Source organism: Setaria italica, chromosome IV (assembly GCF_000263155.2).
Source record: "Setaria italica strain Yugu1 chromosome IV, Setaria_italica_v2.0, whole genome shotgun sequence".
Taxonomy (NCBI): domain Eukaryota; kingdom Viridiplantae; phylum Streptophyta; class Magnoliopsida; order Poales; family Poaceae; genus Setaria; species Setaria italica.
In genome coordinates this window covers 24,668,654-24,691,788 of record NC_028453.1, presented here as the reverse complement: position 1 = coordinate 24,691,788, position 23,135 = coordinate 24,668,654, and the positions used below count along the sequence as shown (strand labels likewise).

The window sequence follows — 23,135 nt, the reverse complement described above, 5'->3', positions numbered from 1 at the left end:
GTTCTGACCAATCGAGGAAGGCCGGTGTAGCGGGCTTGGCCACATAGACCTCTCGGCGCTCCAGCTTTCGGCGGCGCTTGGAGTCGTAAGTCGCCAGCCCGCCGAAGATCATGAAGTAGCCATCCACCTTGGGGAAGCCGTCTTCTTTCTCTTCGCCGTCCTTCTTCTCCTCGTCGGGCTTCCATCTCCGGTCGCCCTTCACTGGGTTGCCTACAAAATACCTCTTCATGAGGTTGCAGTCTTTGTAGGCGTGCTTCGCAGGGAACTCATGGTTCGGGCACGATCCCTCGAGCAGCTTGTCGAAGAAACCGGGGGTGCCCTCTGGGGGCGGCTTCCCCCACTTGCGCTCGGCAACGGCCACGATGGGAGCCTCGCGCCGCTGCTTATTCTTCTTCTTCTGTTGACGGTTGGAGGTGCCCTCGTCGGCGTCCTCCTCCCGCTTCGCCTTGCCCTTGGAGTGGTTGAAGATCGCCCCGACGGCCTCTTCGCCTGAGGTGAAGCTGGTGGCAATGTTGAGGAGCTCCTCCGTGGTCCGCGGGACCCTTCGTCCCAGCTCATGGACAAGGGGCCGGCAGGAAGTTCCTGCCAGGAAAGCTCCGATGATGTCGGCATCCACGACGTTGGAGAGCTCAGTGCGCTTCCTGGAGAAACACCGGATGTAGTCCCAGAGGGACTCGTTCAACCCCTGGCGGCAGCTCCGAAGGTCCTAGGAATTGCCAGGGCGCATGTACGTGCCCTAGAAGTTTCCCACGAAGATCTCCTTCAGGTCGTTCCAGCTACGGATTCGACCTGAAGGGATGTGTTCCAGCCAGGCTCGCACCGAGTCGGCTAGAAAGAGCGGGAGATTGCGAATGATGAACAGGTCATCATCCGCCCCACCGACCTAACATGCAAGCCGGTAGTCGCTGAGCCACAGCCTGGGGTTCGTCTCCCCGGAGTACTTGGCCACATTCGTGGGCTGCCTGAAGCGCGGCGGGAATGGCACGTTCAGGATGCGTGCGGAGAAGGCCTTGGGCCCCGCTGGGTCGGGGATCGGGCTGCGATCTTCTTCGCTGTCGTAGCGGCCACCACGGTGGATGTGATAGCCGCGGTCTACTCCATCTTCTCTGTCCGCGCGGGATCGCCTCCACGCGTCCAGAGTGTCGCGGGCATCGCGGATGGGGCCGACGCGCCGGTGAACAGACTGAGCGCCGCCTCCTGTGGGCGGCGGTGTCCGTCGAGCGGGCGCGGCCCGGTTCGCCCTGGGAGGAGGCTGGTGGATAGACTCCCCCCGCCTCTCGGGAGGTGCGGTGGGTGCTGCCCTGCTGGCGTTTTGCCCACGTCGCCAGGACGCGGAGCTCTCTGCCTGCTGGACGGCGGTGCACTCGAGCAGGTTGCGCACCTCCTGGTGCGCCTGATGCTCCTCGGGCGTCGCCGGCTCGGGGAGTCATTGGAGCAGGGCTGCCACTGCAGCGATATTCTGGCAGGCGTGGGCGAAGAGCTGAGGGTGATCTTCGTCCACGCAAATGCATTGCTGGACGTCACGTGCCCATTGCCGTGCCCCGCCTTCGTTGCGTGGGCGCTCGACCTTCTGGTGGGGCGCCGCGCGTGCCTCCGGCTGTCGTGGCCGCACCGGGACCCTAGCAAGGGCCCCAGTTGTAGCTGCGGCACGCGGTGGGGGAGTGCGCTGCCTCCCTTCGGCGCCGTCATCATTGGATCCCTCGGAGTACGTGTCGTCCATGAAGCACTCGCGCGAGGGGTGGTGGCTCCCGTTGTTGGAGCTGGCGTCAGAAGTTATCCTCGCCACGCCCACGAGCTTGTTGCTCATGGGCGGCACGGTCATGGACCGTGCCAGTCGATGACCGTAGGTCACCGCGACATTGCGCAGCCCGAAGGGCCACTCCTCCGAAGGGGGCCCCACGGCGCGCGCCCGGCTGCTCGCCGCCATCCCGGCGGCGGAGCCAGAGATGACGGGGCGAGCGGGCAAGACAAGAAGAGGGATCAGCTCGATCCCCTCCCCTGTGGCGAGGAAGTCCAAGCTCCCGAAGTGGACGAGGGAGCCCGGAGCGAAGCTGGCGTCGTGGCAGGCCATCTGAAGCCGGTGATATACGAGCAAAGGTCCCCTACCTAGCGTGCCAACTATCGTTGTCAAGATTAGCGGATCAAGACTACGGCTAGTAAATTTCTTTTATGCGCGTAAGGCTTTGGATGGTGGCGTGAGAGGACACGGGATTAGACTGGTTCGGGCAAGGAAAGCCCTACGTCCAGTATGAGGAGCTGCTCGTGTTGCTCACGCAAGGTCTGAAGTAAGGGTTACAAACAGGTGAGAGAGGGAGCCGGTCCCAAGTCTCTTGGGTGTGCACTGATGCTCTAGAGGTGAGTGTGTGGGTTCTATTGGCTTGAGAGTCCTCCCGGTATTGGGGCCCCTAGTTCTCCTTTTATAGCGCAAGGAGGGCTTAGGGTTACAGGTGAACCGGGTGTGTGGAGAAGACAAAGAGATAAGCTAAGTAAAGTAAAGTACAAGGAGAAGGACCAAGTCCCCGGGTCGCCACCTCCTGCTCCGGCCTTCGACTCCTATCAGCACGTCCACCGGAGGAGGGCGGCTGTCTTCGGACCCTGTCGACGATCTTCCGAGCGACTGCTGCCGCCAAGCATGATGATGGTGTTCGGTCGTGGCAACTGTGCACATTGGGGGAGACGGCTGACCCCTGTCATTCTGTTTGGCAATAGGGTGTTAAAATTTAACACCCATCACATTGGATGTTTGGATGCTAATTAAGAGTATTAAATATTGGTTAATTACAAAACTAATTGCACAGATGGAGTGTAATTCGCGAGATAAATCTATTAAGCCTAATTAGTCTATGATTTGACAATGTAGTTCTACAGTAACCATTTGCTAATGATGGATTAATTAGGCTTAATAGATTTGTCTCGCGAATTAGCACATGGTTCTGCAATTAGTTTTATAATTAGCTCATATTCAGTTCTCCAAATTAGTATCTGAACATCCGATGTGACACTGTTATAGTTTAACACCTCGTATCCAAACACCCCATGCGACCACGTCGATTAACCCCTCGCCGAAACCCAAGCCTCCCTTCCCGCATCTAGCAGCCCGCACCTCATGAGTCAGGACAATGGCGGCCTCGCCCGTGGTCCTCCGATCTAGGGTTTTAGCCCGCGCCGTCTCCTCCTCGCTCCGCCGCAGCATCCTCGGCGCCCACCCCCACCCTCCTTCCTCGCCCCTCGCCGCCTCTTCCCGCCCGTCCGTGGTCCACAGGTATTCTAAACCTAACCGGTCCTTATTTCTTTCGCTTCTCCTCTCACATTTCTCCGCCGCGGTCCAGGTTACCCTCTGTGTGCGGGGGTTTGCTCACTGTGATGCCGCTGCACAGCGCCGTCGCCTCAACGCGCCTCCGGTCTGCGATTTCTCCCGAGTCCCAGAGCTGGGGCGTCGTCCCCCAAGGTGCTGCTCTTGCTGGTTTTTCTTTTTGGTTACTTCCTTATTGCAGATTTGCAGTGCTGGGACTGCCCGGGGATAGGAACCCATCCTTGGCTGTGCTGAACTTTAACTGCACCGGCTCTAGGAATTGAAATTTTGTGGGGTTTCTGTTCAAATTGACGATCAGGGCCAGTCAGAGATATGAGGTTGAAATGTGTAGATTGTGGATTCCGCGAAAGAATTGCATTTCTGCCACTTTTTGTTTACATTCCACGAAAAAATTTCATTTCTGCCACTGTTTGTTTACATTCCTCTGGCGCCCCCATGTCCGTCGCTCCATTTCGCACAGAAATAAGGATGCACGTTTCCACTGGCCTGGCACCATTTATGTATGCAGAACAGTAGCGCATGAACAAACAACTATTTTACAAGCATTTATGAAGGAAGTTCTCATTTTTTAGATGTAAAAGGTTGATCAGGATTGGCCTTTGCCAAACAACTTCTTGTGTCTGTCTTTTCTTGTTCATCACATGTGTCCCTACCAAACAACTTATTTGCTACAATTATTGTTCAATTTCCTCTGGTGCACCCATGGCAGTTGCTAGATCTGTTAATCTTTTGCATAAATAAGCATGAGAGTTTTGATAGACCTAGCAATATGCATTCAGCCCATGTATAGTCACTGCTGTTGCTGTGGAATTGTTACTATTTCACAAAGGAATAAAGTTGAGAAATATCAATAGACCTAGAAATATTTATTCAGTGTGAAATAGTGATGATATACATGTACTAGCAACTATTTGCTAAAGAAATAAAAGGAATTACTATTAACTAGATTTACTGGGGCAGATCAGGATTCAATCGTCAGTTGTCAAATCATTTTTTGTAGAACTTTTATAGGTTACTTTAAGTACATATATGTATCTTTTCCTGTCCAGTACATATAACTCCGCAAAAGAACTGTTTTGCTACAACTCTGTTTAATTTCCTCTGGTGCTGCCATTGCAGTTGCTTGGTATTTTAACATCATATTGCACTTATAAGTATGGAAGTTTGCATATGCCTAGGAATATGTATCTAGCACATGAATAGTTACTACTTTAGAATTGTATGCTAAGTTGCTAACTAGTAAGACGAGTAGAAATGTAGAATTGATTGGCAAATCTGTTTTCTTTCAGTTCTTTATTGGATCTATTGTTTTGGAGATCAGTGCATGGAGATTTGTAGATTGAGTTCTGGTTCCAGAGTTCAAGTGCATCTTGATGACAACTGTTTCTTTTTATCCAATAAAATATGCCATCCTTTTTTTTTCGGGCTTCATTTTGCCTAGGATGCAGTGTCCATGTCTGAGAAACAATGATATAGTTCAATGAAGCAACCCGGAAACTTGTCTGATGATCGACAAGTCACAAGTTCATATTTGAAATTAACTAGAGGAGTACATGGATTAATTTATAAAATCATTGCATGACTCCTTTGTATCTAATTGTTATCAATTGTGCAAGTGGGATAACATTGAAAGAAATGAACAGTCTGAATTACTTTTAATAGTCCAATGATGTGCCCATGTTCCGGTTCTTTGTACATATAGTTAAATCATCAAAATGCTGGTGTCTTAACTATTTCATATGCTGTACTATCATCGATTTGTTTTAGTTTGTTTCTTTTCTATTAACAGTCTAAGGACGATTTAGAAAGCTATCTTCTCTAACTCTTTGCACATTTTCCATGTTTTACTTTTGTGAGCTATTGTTGAAAGATGCAGACAGTAGGATCAGCACATGAGTTTGAAATATATGCATGTGGATGGATAGTTCAAATGTTTGCTTTGCTCCCTTTGCACATGAATGTCTGAGAAACACCAGAATTGCTATTTTAGTTAAATATGAATATGTATTGAAATGTGGAATTCTTAAATTTCTGTAGATCCTGTATATGTTATTTGCCATAGACATAAATAAATACATGGCATATATTCTGTTGTCAAAAATTCTGTAACCTTGTTAATTGCGTTACCAGAAGATATGCATGGTGAATTCTTTCAAAAATGTATATAACTCAATTTCGTTTCCTATTCTCCCTAATATGCTATTACCTGGACAAGGGTGGAGGTGTTGGAGTCAGACTTGGGTGTGTGACTCAGCAAACTCTAGAAAATAGGATTTGGGGATTTTTCTAATATATACTCTTTTCCAAAATGTAAGTTTTAGTTTTGTCCCAAGTCAAAGTTCTTGCCTTTGAATAAGTTTAGATTGGTGCTGCCAGTTACCATCTTGCACCTCCAAGCTCCGACAAGCAAAACAGGTTGTCCATGCCTGCCTCATCTCTCCAGTGCCCTTCTCTAATGCTGGCCACCTCCCTAGGCTCTCTGCATCATCTTTCTTCCCTAGTGAGCTACTTGTACTTGCCAGAGATGAGGAGTCTGGTTCTTGTTGCTGCAGCCAAAAAAAAAAAACCCTATGAAGACCCACGAAAATAGATCCAAATCATTCTCTCTGACTTGTACATGTAATTCTGTGCTATTGTCTGCCTTCTATTTTATTAAGTAATTTTCATCCTTACCAGATGATCTGCAATTGCCACTAAAACTAGTGACTTTCATTGTAGAATCATTCTGTTTTTTCAAGTAACGTGGATGGTTGATTGTTAATTTTTTACATGCCTTTTGAACGCTTCAACTCTTCCCAATAGGCTAATACGTTTCGGATTGCCTCCTTAGTCCTTATGCTCGTAAATCCCTAAAATTTACTAAAACCTCCTTATGTCTCCCAGTTTACTGTGTTGTGATATGTTTACTATTACTATTGTTGGCACAGTTTTTGCTGGTCCGTTTTATTAATTGATTTGGCTGGAACACATATCTAATACATACAGTATTCAACCTGTATGATTTCACTGTTATTACTGTACTTTTGTTCATGCACTATGTTTTTAATTTTCTCATTCTTCTGTTGTCATTATTCGGTGCTGGTGTACTTGTCATTGTCTTGTCACAAAACACTAGTAGTTCTGTTTTCTAGTGGTTTTTTCATCTGTGCCCATACAAACTGTTTTCTATACCGTACATACTGAGTTACTAACACGTTGCCTTATTTTGCTTGCAGGAAACTCGATGCCTTTATGACAGCATTGCTTGGAGTCAGCTGAGAAGCTTTTTGAAAAGTTTCATATTTGTCACAAAGTACGGACAAGCTTACATGTAGCCATTAATGGTTTATAACCGGTACAAAACATGTTCCATTTTCTTGTATGGTGGTTACAGTATCCGGTTCTGCAGGCTCATGTTATGATTTATGTTGCTAATGCTTGTTTCTGGAAATGTGGACTAGATCGCATGATTCTGCCAAATTCTTGATCAAATTCTAGAGAAGCAACATTGTGTGACCTTGGGCGAGTGTAAGCAAATGGCCATACTTTTGCAATGATTTTCTTAGTTGAATGCCGCTCGGTCACCGTCTGCAAAGCATGGTTGCCTGTTGTTTGGGTGTTGCTGTTGGCTTCATGGGGAAATAACAAAAGGGGTTGACTTTCATAGTTATTTTTTTTATCAGCAGTTACATTACAAATTTTTCACTTCGATTGGAACATGAATATGTTTTGTCTAGAGTTTAAGAACCAGGATCGGCCTAAACTGCTGAAAAAGGACGGAAAGACATGCGGTTTGATCTCTGAACATAAGAATTGAGACTGAGGTACTGTACATCATCACAACTGTAGCAATGCCCATGACACGTTGGTTACGAAGCAAAATGAAACCTTGGACCAGATAACAAGAATCAACACTGATGAATTTTTGAGTTATCTCAGCAGATTGGTCATTAAGTACCGTGTCTTAATCCAAAACCTAATCCATATCAAAATAGGAAATGGAATACAATCACATTACTGACCTTGACATATCCCATGACGTCAAGATATAGCCTGTTCGGTTGAGATTGCTACTGCAGCACACTGAGACTGGAAATCACTATTATAACGCCTATTTGTTCTCTAGTCCAGCCCTGTTTGTTTCCGCTTATAAGCGGCTTATCGGTGAACATAAGCGAGAATCCCACCAAACGTCTTACTTATTTTCCTAAATTCTTACTTATTTTCCTAAATTCTCGCTTATGTGGTAAGCTGCTTCAGAGATTTGAACTACAAGAAATGAAAAGTGAGAAGCATGAAAATCTTTACTTAGATTATCATCTAAGCATGACTGAGAGAAGTAGAAACAAAAGGCCCAGTGTGTCTCTAGAAAGTCATGCTTAAACTTGAACATGAGCACATAATGGGATTAGGTGTATATATGGGCATGATATGTAATTATAAATTTTAGCACCAAAATAGATTCAAGATGGATTTTGATGGATCAATTTAATTGCAAGGATGATACAAATATGTGTTATGTCCCAGAAGAACTATTAGAGCGCGTTTGAATGAATGTCCGCAGCAGCTAAGCTAAAGTTTAGGCATTCACCGTGGATAAGAATGGCATTTGAATCGAAGCCATGATTCGCGCACTTCATTTTGATGCTAAAGTTCGATTAATTTGAGGAGAGAACAATTTGCCCACCAAAATTTAGCCGGTCAAAGGTTTGGAAGACACACATGCCAGCGTCCAAGTGGACCCTAAGGGTGTGTTTGGATGGAGGGACAAGTGAGACGGGACAGGATCATCCCTTTTTAAAGGGATGAGATGATCCCACTTGGTGTTTGGTTGGAGGGATGGGACACCTCAGTTTTGTTGTTTGGTTGGAGGGACGAGGATAAATGAAATAAATGATATTTGTATTCCGTTAGCCGCGGGACTCACTGTTAGCCTCAGATAGCAGGGCCTCATCCCCTTCCTCGAGTCGTCGCCGCGCTGGAGTGGAGGACTGAGCGCCGCCCAGCCTCCCTCCGGCGACACTCCCCGGAGCACGCCGGCCATCCATCGGAAGAAATCAGGAAGAAATCAGCCTACCGCGCCGCTGCCAATCACCCCTGAGCTCGCGTGGACCAATTTGGCTGGATTCCCAAGCCACGCCCCCTCCTCTCACCGGCCATGGAGGACCCCTGGGCCGTTGCCCCTCCGCCCGCAGCCCTACCGTCGGGCCTCATTGGCTGGGGCCGCACCTCCGCACGCGGCCGCAAGCGGCGGCTGGGTGGAGCGGGAGCGGTGGCGGGCGGAGCCGAGCGGCGGCGGTGGACCGAGCAGGAGCGAGCGCGGGATGGCGCAAGGAGGAGACTGGAGCGAGATGCTGTCCGCGAGGGACGGAGTGATCCGACGGATTTGGAGGAATCGTTCCCTCCCTCTTTTTTCAAGAAATATTCCATTTTGATGTTGTCCTCCTCGTTCCACCTGACCTACGGACCCTAACCAAACACAACATGTAAGGGCAAGTGCATTGGTGTCGTCTAATAGGCGGTCTCATGCATTGACACGTAATCTTGAGACGATTCAACAGGCAATCCGTACAATGGGTTGTCCTATAAGTTGTCTGATAGTGGTATATAATTCCTTAATTTGTGCATAAGAAAAATAAAATATTATGAGTTGCATGGTAACAATAACTCGTACAATGGTTGTTAAGTTGTCTCGTAGTCCTACAATTTAGCTCATGAGGTGGTTGTTTTGCGAAGCAACAACCTCTTTCTCTCTCCTCGCTCTCTCTCCTCCACATCATCAAAAATCCTACGTGGCACTATATGAGACGACTTATGAGACCGCTCACGTGTAGCAATGTACTTACCCTAACATGTGTAAAAGTAGGATGAGCTCGTCCCGTCCCATTCGTCCATCCATCGAAACACACCCTAACTTAACCTAGGAGCCTAGTAGGCAGGCCAAGTAGGCAACAACCAAACAACCTACAAGCGCCGACGAGCCGCGGAGCCTCCGTGCGGGAGGTTCATCTCTCCCAGTCTCTGCTGGTGCCGGATCCTCCAACCGCGGACCGCCGTCCCTCTCCACTCTCCGTCTAGTTGATTGGAGTTTCGTTTCATCCCAAAGGCGCGCGGATTGGTTTCTTCCCTTTCGCTGGTAAGTAATCCAAAAGCCCTATGGATGGATTCTTGTTACTTATTCTACATGTTTCCTACGAGATCCAAATCTGCACCCCCACCCCCACCCTCTCCCCGCAATTCAGTTTGTGCGGATTCTTGCGCTGCGTGGTGCCCTACTAACCCAAATCAATTTCATCCCAATGAACAATTGCTGAGAAACATGCATCCCATTCTTTGCTTTTGGTTTTGTTGTTCCGTTGTAATTCCTTACCGTATCTTTCTATCCAACTTCAATGCAATGAGACCCAGTTCGCCTGGGACAACATTTCAAGGAAAAAACTTTTTGTGCACTTCACTTGCCACGGAAGAATTAGTATATGAACTCATTGTAATAACTGGATAACCGTTGCTCATTGCAGGTATTAATCCCATGTCAGCACTCATGATATGCTCCTTGCCACAAATTGTGGCAGCACCTACTGCAACTACACTATTCGCAGGTGAATACCTTCCTTCTTAACTGCCCTATGGTATCTGATTGTTTTGCTGATCAGATGTTACAAATTTGCATTGATACCTCACATATAGAGTAGTTAAGTTTTTAAATATCAAGAAATTCTTATGCATGTCCACATTGTTTTAGATTTTTTTGAATCGAGGTCTCCTCCATTTCCATTACGAAGACGGAAATACCACATTGTTTTAGATGAGAATATCGTTTTTATATATTCTAAAATCAGTCACTTCTCGAGTTACCTTCACTTTCATATTATTTGGACAAATCCAGTGATCCTTTGTATATCTATTGGTTGCATTTCGTTAAAAATAAGCACGCAAGATGTTATATTTGCTTCATTTTAGTTCAGTCCCGTTGACCACTAGTCAAAGTTTTAATGGAAAAACCTTTCAGATCAGTTGGCCAGGTAAGGTTGAAACTTTTTAAACTGGGGAAATATCATGGTGTAGTTGCCTTGATTTTTTCTCCCTGGAAAAGGAAATACATCATGTGATTCGCTTTTTTGACAAACAAAAGGAAGGGATTCTGGTATATTGATGGTTACCTAGAACTTTTTTCTTTGTTTTGTCATCTAGATACCAGTACTGCTATAGTGGTATTATAGTGTATCTATTTTCTTTTGCGATGTTAACATTGATAAATCGAATTTGCAAAGATATGGATTAGAAAAGTACATTTGATTATTAACTAAATTCTATCATTGAGATAAGAGTTTGCATTTTGATGCAGGGGGGAGACGTAATGAGCTACAGTGTTCCCAAATTCAGGGTCCCCGAGTCAATACCATTTCGGTTACTGGAAAAGTTTCTGCTAGAACAACATCGTGTGTATGGGTTCTTTCCCCACTAGCTGTGGTTCTTAATCCATCCCCACTAGCTGTTCTTCTTAAAGGGAAAGCATAAATTTATTGAGAAGAAACATAAACAGTGTAGTTTCGTAGCAATATGCACAGTTTGCATCTGCACACAGTCAGAAATTTCACTGCTGATAGATTGTAAATATAAAAAATTTAACGTGGTAGGAAGGTTTAACAGATGGCTAATGTGTAGAGATATTTCAGAATATTTGAATTGACTTTTTTTTCTCGAAAAACGCAGGAGAGCTGCGTGTCATTTCATTAAGGTAGAAAAAGAGAACAAAGGGGCTAGCAAAGGATTGTCCCAATACAAAGACACACACAACACGCACACACACAATACTCTAGCTTACAGGAGCACCACAGAAACTGCCACAGAACGACCTAGCAGCACAGCCTAGTTGGCTATGGATAGCGACCTGGCAAGGAAATCCTGAAGCTTAGAAGCTCCAGCCATGCCCCACAAAATGCACTCGTCAGCCACTTTCCGGAGCAAATCTATAATGCTTGGTCTTGTATGCTCAAACACAAATGAATTCCTATGCTTCCAGATTTCCCAGGCGACCAAGATAACCAGAGAGTTAAGACCTTTCCGCTGTTCTTTAGGCACAGCTCGAAAAGCCTTCCCCACCAGCTCAAGAATCTGGTGTCTGAAGCAGTTGGCGATAGAGCTGACAGATCTAAAGGCTGGAGAATTGAAAACCAAATTTCCTAGAGAAGACACATCCAACCAGAAGGTGCTGAATGGTCTCTTCCTCTTGATCACAGAAAGGGCAGGCTTCAGGGTGGGTCAGTCCCCTTTTAGCGAGGCGATCCGCCATCCAGCACCTGTTGTTGATTGCAAGCCAAATAAAGAACTTGCAGCGGAGGGTAGCCCAGCTCTTCCAGATCCTCTTCCAAGGAGAAAATTTGATGGTCCCAACAAAGAAGGCAGCATAAGCTGACTTACTGCTGTAATTTCCAGATTGGGTTAGCTTCCATCTGTACTGATCTGGTACATCATGTTGTAGAACGATGCCATCAACCAAATCCCAGACCTGAAGGTATGCCACCAGAACCTGGACAGATAAGGCACCCTTGATGTCAGACACCCAAATCCGATTATTGAGGGCCTCAGCCACTGTTCGCCTTCTGACTGTTCTCTTGGGGATGGCAAGAATTAAATTAGGTGCGACCTCAGCCATGGTTTTGCCAATCAGCCACCTATCCTTCCAGAAACGAATGGACTCCCCATTTCCCACTATTGATTCCACAGCCATGTTGAAAAGACCTTGAGCATTTTGAGGAACTTGAATTTGGAAGCCAGCCCATGGTCGAGAAGGGTCCATTTTTTGAGCCCACAACCAACGGATGCGGCGAGCCCAACCCAGAAATTCAAGGTTATGAATCCCCAATCCTCCATACTCCAGGGGCCTCTGGACCCTTTCCCATGACACCAGGCAATTGCCACCATTTGCCTGTTCTTGTCCTTTCCACAAAAACCCCGTCTTCTTTTGTCTATAGCCTTGATAACCCACTTTGGGAGGTCAAAGGCTAACATGTGGTAAATAGGAGAGGCTGTCATTACCACCTGCACCATGACCAAACGACCAGCCCTATTCATCATAGAGGCCTTCCATCCTGGGAGATGATCAGCCACTCTATCAATTAGGGGTAACATCACTTCCTTTGTGGGCTTACAAATTGAGAGGGGCAGACCAAGGTAAGTCCACGGGAAATTTTTTACAGGACAAGCCAAGACCTCCGCAGTGTGGAGCATCTCATCTTCTGAACAGTGGATGGGAGAGACAGAGCTCTTACAGAGATTAGTATGCAGACCAGAAGCATGCCCAAATAAATCAAGAATGGCTTTGGTGACCTAGAGGTCCATCTTGTTTGGTCGCAAGAAGACCATGGCATCATCAGCATAAAAGGAGACCCGGTGCCAAGCATGTTGCACTGCAAGAGGATGCAACAATTGTTCCCTAGAAGCATATTCCACCATCGAATTTAAGACCCCCATGACGAGAATGAATAACATGGGAGAGAGAGGGTCTCCCTCACGAAGGCCCCTGCGATGGAGGATTGTCTCCCCCCCAGCTCTCGATTCACAAGGATTCGAGTAGAAGAGGTTGACAGGATCATGCAGAGAAGGTCACGCCACCGCTGTCCAAACCCCAAGTGCTTCAGAATCTCCAGAAGGAAAGACCAAGACACCGAGTCTGGCAGAACCAAATTAATCCGGCTAAAGTGTGCTAAACATCACCTCAAATGCGAACAGACACTTTAATCGGATCAAGATGGTAGTCTGTCGGGTTTCACCCGATACAACCATGTATTTGCGATCGAAACAAGCATACTCGTAAGAAGACGAGTCTAGAGATTACAACAATCCAGATGAAAACATTACAGAGGTCCCAAATTATTTATTACAAACCGAGTTCAAATCATAAATTAGTTCAGAGTTCGAGTGCAGCGGAAAGAAACGATAGGCTAATGACGATACACGACATCATGGTGAAGCCGTCCATGATATCACTCACCACAGTCCTCGCCCACCGAGGACGGGTCCCACTCAACCGTCCATCCCGGAGGAAGCTGGTATGGCCAAGTCACACTAGCAATCATCTCATCAATTTCATTACCTGAAAACAGAGCCACAAGCAAGACTGAGTATACTAATACTTCGCAAGACTTACCCGTTAGGTGGTATCTAATCCACCGACTCCTAGACATGCAAGGCTTTTTGGCTGAGGGGTTGTTTTTGCCAAAAGCTTCTAAAGTGGGTCCTAGCTTTCAAGTTTTAGCATCAAATTCTAGTTGATTTAACCATTCTAGATAAGCACCTATTCTAAGCAAGCATGGTAGAACAAGCAATTTAATCAAACCTCAATATTAAGCATCATCATTGTTCATATTCTTACACAGTGCAGCATAGTGGTCAAGCAGTCTCAATAACTGCGAGAAACAGACGATTCGAATTGAATTTCTTAACCTTGCAAGGTGGACCTAAACACACGACATGTGCGTACCGCGACGGGTTCACACATTATCAACGGTTCCCATCGATCCCCGGCGCGGGTACAGAGCCCATTTCCCTTGGATACAAGGCCCCACCGGTCCCTGGAACGACGCCGTGCCATAGCCGCACTTGTACCCACATGATGCACCAAGGGAAATAATTTCCAGAGAGAGCGGGGAAAAGGTCCATGCCCCGGTTCAATCAGGTACTAGGCTTCCTGATTGCCATCTTCTCAGTATGTGTTTAATACGTTCAAAGATTTGACCACGAACACTGACACGGTTCGACCTTAGCAATTTTCTCTATACAGACGGGGCATCAACCATTTCAGGAACATCGCACTAAGCCCCGCCCGTCATCCTTATGATTCCAACATAAGTAAACAGGCAACTCCTATAGCTTGCGAGTGACCGTAAATCACTCGACTTTTACCGTGTCCCTATTTAGCATAGCCACTACGCGACTTAACATACTAGTATTCAAAACATGGGTACTAGAGCATGCAACTAGGGTTTCAATACAACTCCTATGAACTTAATGCATAAACATAAGTAACAAGGATATTGTAGAAATTTTAGAAACTAGGGTTATGCTCCGGGGCTTGCCTTGTCCTAAATCAGCCTTGGGCTCTTCCGAACTTTGGTTCGGGGCTTGATTCGCCTCGATCAAGTTCAGCTCCGGGGGGGGGGGGGGGGTTGTCCTTCGTGTTTTGGGACGAGCTTGTACGTTTCGTCGGTGAGGTTAGCTTCTACACGAGATGGATATGCATAAGATTTCGTTTATAATCTTTCAGGACGTAGGTTTTATTTTGTTAACCATAAAGCATGGGGTGTATTTTGGCCACATTCACCTAGACAAGTTTATAACCATTTCTTTCCTTTTAGCCACATTCAACTAGACAAGTTTATAGTCATTTCTTTTCTTCACAAAACAAGCTTGGTTGGAAAGAAAACATAGATCTTATTTTGATGGTGATTGTGTACACATATAAAATTCTTATAAATTATTTATTCAAAAGACGACAGCTGTGGTGTTTTGGTACTGTTTAGCAACCTTTTAGGGATGATCATGCTACTGATGAAGAGCATAAATAATCATTTGTGAGCCTACAAATCCTAGTAACAATTATTTTTACTAAATAAACTAGCCTTTGACATGAATAAGTGTTCAGGAAGCATCTGCTAGTATATAAACATGAATGATTTACAGGAGCTTTCCCTCTACACAAGAAATCTACTGTAAAAATTGGAGATGGATTTGACCACTACAGGATTTACTAAAAATCAAATATGGTTACACTACAGATATGAAGAACGATTTATAACTAGAGTTCTATCATCATTCTAGTGCTACAAATTTTCCAAAATACTCATCAGCACTATCAGATACTACTGTGATTTTTTCAGGATTTTCTAAGCATGGGAACTATTTATTCCACAATAAGGAGATTAAACAACATGCATTTTGTTAAGCAACAAAAATATATATTTCACAGGAACAAGTATTTTTACTTGGTAGTCATGAGCATCGGGAAGCTACCAAAATTTATTTCGCATTTTATCCTTTTTCTATGATTTTCTACGGATTTTCAAAGTTTCAGCCATTTTCAATGCACTTTATTCAAATTTTGAATTTCCTCTTTTACCGAACGAACCTTAGTTTTCAAGGTTCACAACCATGTCCCTGTGTTTTGCACTGAGGCCCCTGAAACAAAACTCGGGCTGGCAATGTGGTCCCTTGACCGGTCGGCGGCGCGGGAGCGCGATTCTGGCGAGGGGTCGCCGCGGGGGCGTGGGCGAAGGGCACGAAAGTGATGAGGGACTCACCGGCGAGGGTTTTGGTGTAGGGCTTAGGGTAGGAGGTGAGCCGGCGAGGTCTCACGGCGGGGCAGTGGCGGCGTGGCTGCTTCTGTCTTTGCTCCGGCGAGGGTGGCGGCAGTGGTGGCCAGGAGTGGGGCTGGGGAGGTGCAGTGAGGGTCGAGGAGGGCACCGAGGTGCTTGGGTGGCGGCGGTGAGTGCCGGAGGTGGGTGCTCGATTGGCGGCGTCAAAAGCGGACGGCGGCGGGTGTGAAGGGTGGCCGGCGGTATGGGCAGAGGCTCTTTTATAGCCGGCAAAGAGGAGGGACGGGAGTGAGACACCAGGCGTAGGCTCTCCGCGCATTGGGCGGCGGGGTAGTGGTCGGCAGTGGCAGGCGCGCAGGAGTGGCCGGAAGGCCGTGCGGTGCGCCGGTGGGCGGCATGGCGCGACAGCGGGTTGGGCGGTGAGGATAAGGCGTGCAAGGGAGGAGATCGCGCGCCCTGTGCTATCGCTTTGCTGCTGGCGATTGGCTTGCGGCGCGGCGGCAGGCGCCTTGCGCCGCATGGCGCCGGTGAGCGCGCCGCGGCACAATGATCGCGCCCAGTGCGTCGCGCGCGTGTGTTTGGCGTGCGAGGGGCCTATCTTCCATGCAAAATTTCTCCCAAAATTTGAACTGCACGGCTGAAACTCCAAATACACAAGTTGGAGTTCAAACTATAGGTACAACTTCTGTAAAAGCCAACATGTGAAAAACTCGACGGATTTGGAGATACAATTCTGGGAATTTTGGTGGAACGCTGGTCAAACTGTATTTGAATTTGATTTGAATTTTGCCCGAATTTCAACTCAGTTTTTGAACGCCTTCCACTCAAAATCAGAAAAAGTGCCAATTATGAAAGTTGCTCAATTTGAAGAGATCCACCAGTTTCATATTGGCCAAAATTTGAGTTCTTATATAAAATTTGTTTTTATTTGCTGCCCAAGTGCATTATTACTAGGGTGTTCAATCACTTAATCAAATTGATCTTCTTTGATTTGTTTCTTGATTCCCTTGATTTGGCTCTAATTACTTGAGATGTCACAGAGTTGAACGCCTTGGAGATATCCAACTTTAGAAGGATATGAGCTTCCTTTTTCTAGTGCAAGGATTTCACCATCTGCTGGACAAAGAGGAAGTTATCATGAATATTCCTTCCCCTGATAAAAGCACTCTGATTTGTGGCGACTAGAGAGGGCAGGATAGGGGCCAGCCGATTAGCCATCACCTTTGTCACCAATTTAGCAACACTGTGAATTAAACTAATAGGCCGATAATCCTTGACCTGAGAGGCATCTATTTTCTTGTGGAGAAGAGATATGAATGCAGAATTGAGCAATCTGAATTTGAACACATGTCCACTCTGAATGGCTGTAAGAGCCTGTAGCAGATCCCCTTTGATAATGTTCCAACATGATTTGTAAAAACGACCAGTAAAACCATCCGGGCCCGGAGCCTTATCCAGGGGCATATCCTTAATGGTTGCCCAAACCTCTTCCTCAGTGAAAGGAGCATCCAAGGATGAAAGGTCATGCTGCTGTATGCCAATCTCAGAAAGGTCAATTGTGTAATTTCGTTCCTCTGCAGTCCCCAGAAGATTCTCATAGAAATCTAGAACTGCTGCCTGTTTCTCTTTGTTTCTCTTCCTGGGTAACAGCAAGCCGATCCTCGACCTGGAGTTTGGCAATGAAGTTTTTCTTCTTTCTGTACCATGCCTGCTGATGGAAAAAGGAAGTGTTGGCATCTCCTTCTCGAAGGTAAAGGATTCTTGAGCGTAACCGTGCAATTGTACGCTCCAAAGAAGCCATACCAAGGCAATGAAGTTTCAACTTTTTCCTTAGCCACTCCTCGTTTGTGGATAGCTCACGAGAGTCTCTTGCAATTTCAAGCCGGTGCAGGATCTCTTTGGCCATTTCTAACTGGAGTTTGATATTACCAATCTTCCTTGGACCCCATTTTTGCAAACCCCTGCTGAGGTGCTGTAATTTGATGAAAAGGTGCTTGACTGCACAGGAGCCTCCCAATTTTGCTGAACTGCATCTAAGAAACCAGGCACCTTGGTCCAGAAGCTCTCAAAGTGGAAGCGCCGCTTACCAACAGTTTGGATTTTCAAACCAAGTATGAGAGGGCAGTGGTCTGAAACCGTTGAGGCCTTACTTTGCAAGACTGAATCAGGGAAAATATTTTCCCATCCCAAACAGCAGAAAGCTCGGTCCAGCCGGACAAGCGTGGGAGACCGACGCTCATTAGACCAAGTATACTTACGACCCAACAAGGGAATTTCTTTGACTTGAACATCATCCAAGAATCGCCGGAAACGACCCATCATGGCTCTGTCCAGGTTGGCGTTGTTTTTATCTGCCGCTTGATAAATCAGATTAAAATCACCTGCCAACAGCCATGGCTCATTTGCTCAGATTACGAACATTTCGAAGTTATTGCAGGAACAACACCTTCTCTTCATCTCCTTGTGGCCCATATACCCCTGTAACCCACCAATTACGGCCTTCTTGTTAAGCAAAAAGCACAGATACTGAAAAAGTGTCAACCCGAGTAGCAATTGCTTGACAGATGCTGCTCTTCCAAGCAATCAGAACACCACCCCGGGTTCCTTGTGCAGGCAAAGCAATAAACTTATCATAAGCCAAGCCAAACACAAAGAGGAACAACTGCTGGTTCAAATCTGCTACTTTGGTTTCTTGAAGGCAGACAATCTCTGCATTGCTGGACTGAATAACATCTCGAACTGAATTGCGCCAATCCTTTTCGTTGAGACCTCGCACATTCCAAATCAAAATAGAGGAAGGATTCATTTCAGGAATAAAGGGGGAAACGACCCATGTATTCCAGGCTAGAAACTAGCTAGGAGGTCAGCTGAGTGCACCTCCCCCCCCCCTCTCCACTGTCCACCCAAAAATTGCGGCCATAGCTGAGACATGCGACTCCGAGAGCAATCTACCAAACAGCTTGCAGTAATTATCCTATTCAACCATATCTAACTTCTCCTGTGCACCAAAACCAAGACTCTGCATAACCTTCTTTTGAGCCACGCTGATCACAAGCCTGGGGGAGCAAGGTTTTGCACCGGCCACCCTCCTACTGCGACGAGGCAAGGTTCCAGATATAGGTGCCTTGATCCTTCTCTTGTGGATCACGGGCTGAGGAAGTAAGGCGTCGATAGGCTTACCGACCTTATTCAGCTTGCACAGAGGGGTAGCTGGTGGTGAAGTAGGGGGAGTACCTATGTGTGGCGGAGGCAAGGTGGCCCTAGATTGGAACCGCTTCCGAGAATACACCAGCGGAAACCTCGAAACGAGGCCCGAAGGCTGCATAGTAGATGGAGCAGCTTCTGGCGAAGAACAGGAGGGTTCCGGGCGGAGTAGAAGGTTCCTCCAAGGCCCCGCAAGCCGTGGTAGAAGATGACGCCAATAGAGGCCCTCCGCCCCTATCGGGAGCATCAGTAGCAGCTGCGGCCGGTTCCCCGTCAGCGGGCGTAGGTGGAACCAGCGCAGGATGGCCATCGACGGCAGCCGGGGAGGCTGGTCGTCCTGAAGTGGGCTAGCCGTCTCCAAGATGAGGCCGTGGGGAGATACACGTGTAGACGCTAGCGGCCCAGGCCCAGAGCACGGCCTAGGAGAGCCCAAAGGAAGCAGAACATCCTAGAGAGAGAAGCAAAAGGCTTCCGTCTCTGCCTCCGCCTCCGCCGTAACTCCCGTGTTCGCGAGAAGCGCCTGGTGAGCATCTCGGCAGCAAGGGAATAGTAAAACCGGCAACTGAACCATTCTTGCGAGGCCCGCCAGCTGAACCCGGGACGATGGCTCTGTCGGGAAGGGGTGCAGCCAGCGGGCGATCAATGGGATCGGGAGCCGAGGCTGCTTCCACAGGGAGAGGAGCTGGGGCGGCCGTGGGACCCAAATCACCCGCCACATGGACGCGCTCAAATGGCAGCGAGCCCAGGGTGTGGATGCACTGAGGCACGCGGTGGCCCAGCTGCTAAATTTGAGGAGCCCAGCACCGTCGTCGGCCCACCTTCCTGTGCGGACAGCAAGGTACGCCGTCGCCACCGTCTTTTTCTTCGATCAAGATCACCGCCAGCTAGAGGTGGAGAAGGGGGATCATCTCCCCTCAACAGTTGCTTGAACGGAGTCACCGAGATAGAAATAGGATAGCTCAGCAAACGCTTCATCGGCCGTGCGCCGTCTTCCGCAAGGGATGGCTCGACTATCTGGAGGTCCATCTCTGCCGGGATTTAAGATGGTGAGGAGCATCATGACTTCCCACTGATCTGCAGTGCTCAGATGCATGCCGCTAATCCAGCAAAGGTCGTTGAGAAGTTGTTCTGCCGAAGCTAATTCCCAGGCGTGAGCCGGGATTCCTTTGATCTCGATGTCGACCGCAGGAGACAAGTGTCGCCGCGGACGAGAAGAGGAAGTGTGACCATCTCATGACGTGCTGATGCAGTGAGGTGCCGATGATAGGCCACCCGCCATTGTAGACCCGTGTAGCCAAGTCCACCTCCGGCAAGGTCAGCAGGAAGCTCGCCGGACCGAGTCGGTGAATGATCAACGAGCTTTCTGCGACCTCAAACTGAACGGAGATCGGGGACTTGATGGCGGCCGTCGTGTCGGTAGGGGGACCACCAATCACTGAGATGACGAGGGCACGACCAAGAGACTCCTCTAGCTGAGAAATGCTCGCTGAACGATCAAGAACCCGCTGGGGCTTCACAGGCCAAACAGTCAGCCTGTTGTTGCTGCTCGATCGAGGCTGCCGGAGAAGGGGTTTCGGGCTCAGCAGCAGATGGCCCCTCACCTAGATCATCATCCGAGCGCCGCTTCCTTCTACCACGCATGGAGCCGGCCGCGGCGGACCTTTTGCCATTGCCGGCAATAGCAGGCTCCGATTGCTGTTGGGCAGCAGAAACTGGCCTCCAGATCAACATCCTTCCCACCGGAGGCACCTGCGGCCAGGAAGCAAGCTTGGCTGGACACCAGTAGGAGCGATGCCTACTAGCCAGGCAATGGAAACAAGGCGAAGAAGCACGACAGCCTACCGCTCGGTGATGAGAAGAGAAACAGTTAAAGCACTTCCCACGGAGGTTAACAGGGACCGGCCGCTGCGTCGGACGTGCTTGCTGACGTTGCTCCTTGCGCTCACGACGTCCCAACACCGACGACCAGCCGTCCCCGTCCATGGGCCTGTGGCTTGCCGCAGCCACGCGATCTTCACGCCGCAGGACAATCCGTGGCGAGAACCCGGCTCTGGGGCAAGCAATCGCGACCGAGGCCCCCGAGCGGACAGGGGCCTGTGAGGCCAGGCTGGTCGAGGCGCTGGCGAGAAGGGCCTCCCTGAATGACAGAGGTTGGTACGAAGATCCGCTGTCGAAGCTGACCAAGGAAGGGGAGCCGTTGTCGCACCACCGCTGGGCCTTGGAGCACCCCGCCGTACCATGAGGAGGCCTAGGGGAATGGCAGGAAGACGGGAGGGAGGCTGATGCCAGGTGAGATGAAGCAGCTAGGAGAGGAGATTCCACGGGTGTGGCGGTGGCTGCTGGGCCCGGGGTAGGCGTCGGCGTGGGGCTGGTGGACGGGAGGGTGTCGGCTAGGGGAGGGGGAGGTGGAGAGACGAGAGCCATTCTTTATGCTGCACGTCTTTTCAGTTAGACTATTTGAATTGACTTCACCATCGTCATCCTCGCTTCCCCAAATTCTATTATTCCTAATTGATTTTCGTTGTTAATAATCATCTGATCATTTTACATGATACGCCTGAAGAAATATGCATCCTTACGCATTCTAAATGAGCTATAAGATGAACCATTTGCCATAGTTTTCTAGTAGAAGCAAGAATTCAATCATTGTTCAGAAATTTAGAAAGTAGATGACACGGGTTCGGAATGAGACATGTCATTATTTTCAAGAAGTCTTGCAGTGCAGCAGAAACATGTAGAAAAACAGATTAGCAAGTTGTTGAGCCTTCCTGCTATAGGTGATTGAAAATCAGTCAACTACTCAACATGAGTCAACTATGTTACCTAGAGTGCTCAACATGAAAAGTTTGCTATAAATCTTTCAAAAAAAAAAAGTTTGCTATAAACAAAAATGTGTTGCCTAGAGATGAAGCACTGTATTTCTGACTTGCCAAACATATTATTGAGGAATTTCTTTATTGCGAACCCTTTTATTGAGATGGAATCAGTTTAGTTTGCTTAGTTACAGTCTGAGAATTCAGTAAGAGATCCTATTGTCTTTTTAATTATTTGCTTTAAAAAATACAACACTACTCATTTCAGGGTGTAAGATGTTACGCAACTCAAACCCAAAACGTACTGAGGAAATCTTCTACTGCAACTATCAAGCGAGCTGATCCCAAAGGTAAAATTGTGCATAGCTTCTCCTTTTGGTGCATTAATCTAAAGGGATTCACAGCATGTACTGAAATTGATTCTATTTCCACCCATGGTGTCACACATGGGTTGTTCATTTGATTTTATTTGTTATTGTTTATAGGGATGGTGAACAGGCCTAAACTTGATGATGGCAATGGGGGTTTTCCTCCATTCCGCTTTGGTAAAGGCGGGGGAGGAGGAGGTGGTGGGGGAGGTGGCAGCAACTATTTTGGTGGTTTTTTCGTATTTGCCTGTGTATTGCTTCTGGATTACCTGAAGGAAGCCGAGAAAAACCTACTCCGACAAGGCCATGGTTCAGGAGATCAAGCAAGCATTGGGCTGGCGCAATAACCATTTTCGTTTCAGTTAGCATTAATTGATTGTGTTTGCTGTAAACTTGAGCTCGTTCAATGCAGATGTGACAGTTGACCCCGAGCATATTGATGTATCACTCTCGTGAAAGAGTGGTTATCATATGCTTAAGATTCAGTAGATAGAGGTCATGTCGCTCGATATCAAATCAATAGAAAACCTACAAATAAACACTTTTAACTTGTACTTGGCCAGCTCAAACGGTGGCTAGCCACCCCCCTCTATTCTAGCCACAAGAACATGCATCTTAATGGTCTGTTGGACTACCTGCAGGCTGTTTGTTAAAGCGACCTATGGTATTGATTTGGCACTGGAAATTGTACAAATAAGCCTGAAGAAATTGCTGGCAATGGGTGTCTGCTGGATATTTATCTAGTAGGCACTCAATAACATATTGCAGTGAGTTTTTCAAAAATTGCTGAACTAGGTTTCCAAATTTGTTCACAGGTTTTGTAGGAAATTGCTGAAGGGTTTCAAAATCTCTTACCTTGCCTTTAGAAATGCTGAGTGATTTTCTTAGACAATTATCTAGAGTTCAGTTCATCAGTTCCATACCATGCAAGTCAAATCATTTTTTATAGAACATGTCAATTTTTACTTTCTGACACACTTCTTTATAGGACATGTCAATTATTAGCATTTACATGGTTGTTATATTTACATGTGAATGGAATTACTCAAGTATTTCAAATCAAATTCGCCATTTTTGGCACTTTTTTCTGTTGTTTCTGATTTATGATGGCCATGCAAATCCAGATCAATTTTTTTTATGGTTT

General features: G+C 47.3%; 1 protein-coding gene and 1 long non-coding RNA gene across 2 annotated transcripts; both read left to right on the top strand.

Annotated features, from left to right (window-relative positions):
* The first annotated feature begins 3,059 nt into the window (after window positions 1–3,059).
* On the top strand, window positions 3,060–6,863 carry LOC101775805. The gene is made up of 3 exons (XM_004965414.4): window positions 3,060–3,262; window positions 3,330–3,448; window positions 6,529–6,863. The coding sequence occupies exons 1-3, from the start codon at window positions 3,120–3,122 to the stop codon at window positions 6,546–6,548; spliced, it is 282 nt and encodes a 93-aa protein (XP_004965471.1). The 5' UTR covers window positions 3,060–3,119; the 3' UTR covers window positions 6,549–6,863.
* Window positions 6,864–9,204: 2,341 nt separating this feature from the next.
* Window positions 9,205–22,664, top strand: LOC101775532. The gene is made up of 5 exons (XR_215062.3): window positions 9,205–9,428; window positions 9,811–9,891; window positions 10,638–10,735; window positions 21,892–21,973; window positions 22,109–22,664. It is a non-coding gene; the product is annotated as an uncharacterized LOC101775532 (long non-coding RNA).
* The last annotated feature ends 471 nt before the right edge of the window (window positions 22,665–23,135 follow it).

Coding starts and splice junctions, on each gene's coding strand:
- LOC101775805 (XM_004965414.4), top strand. CDS start 3,120: ATGGCGGCCTCGCCCGTGGTCCTCCGATCTAGGGTTTTAGCCCGCGCC. Junction 3,263..3,329: donor CGCCCGTCCGTGGTCCACAG/GTATTCTAAACC, acceptor GCCGCGGTCCAG/GTTACCCTCTGTGTGCGGGG. Junction 3,449..6,528: donor CTGGGGCGTCGTCCCCCAAG/GTGCTGCTCTTG, acceptor TTTTGCTTGCAG/GAAACTCGATGCCTTTATGA.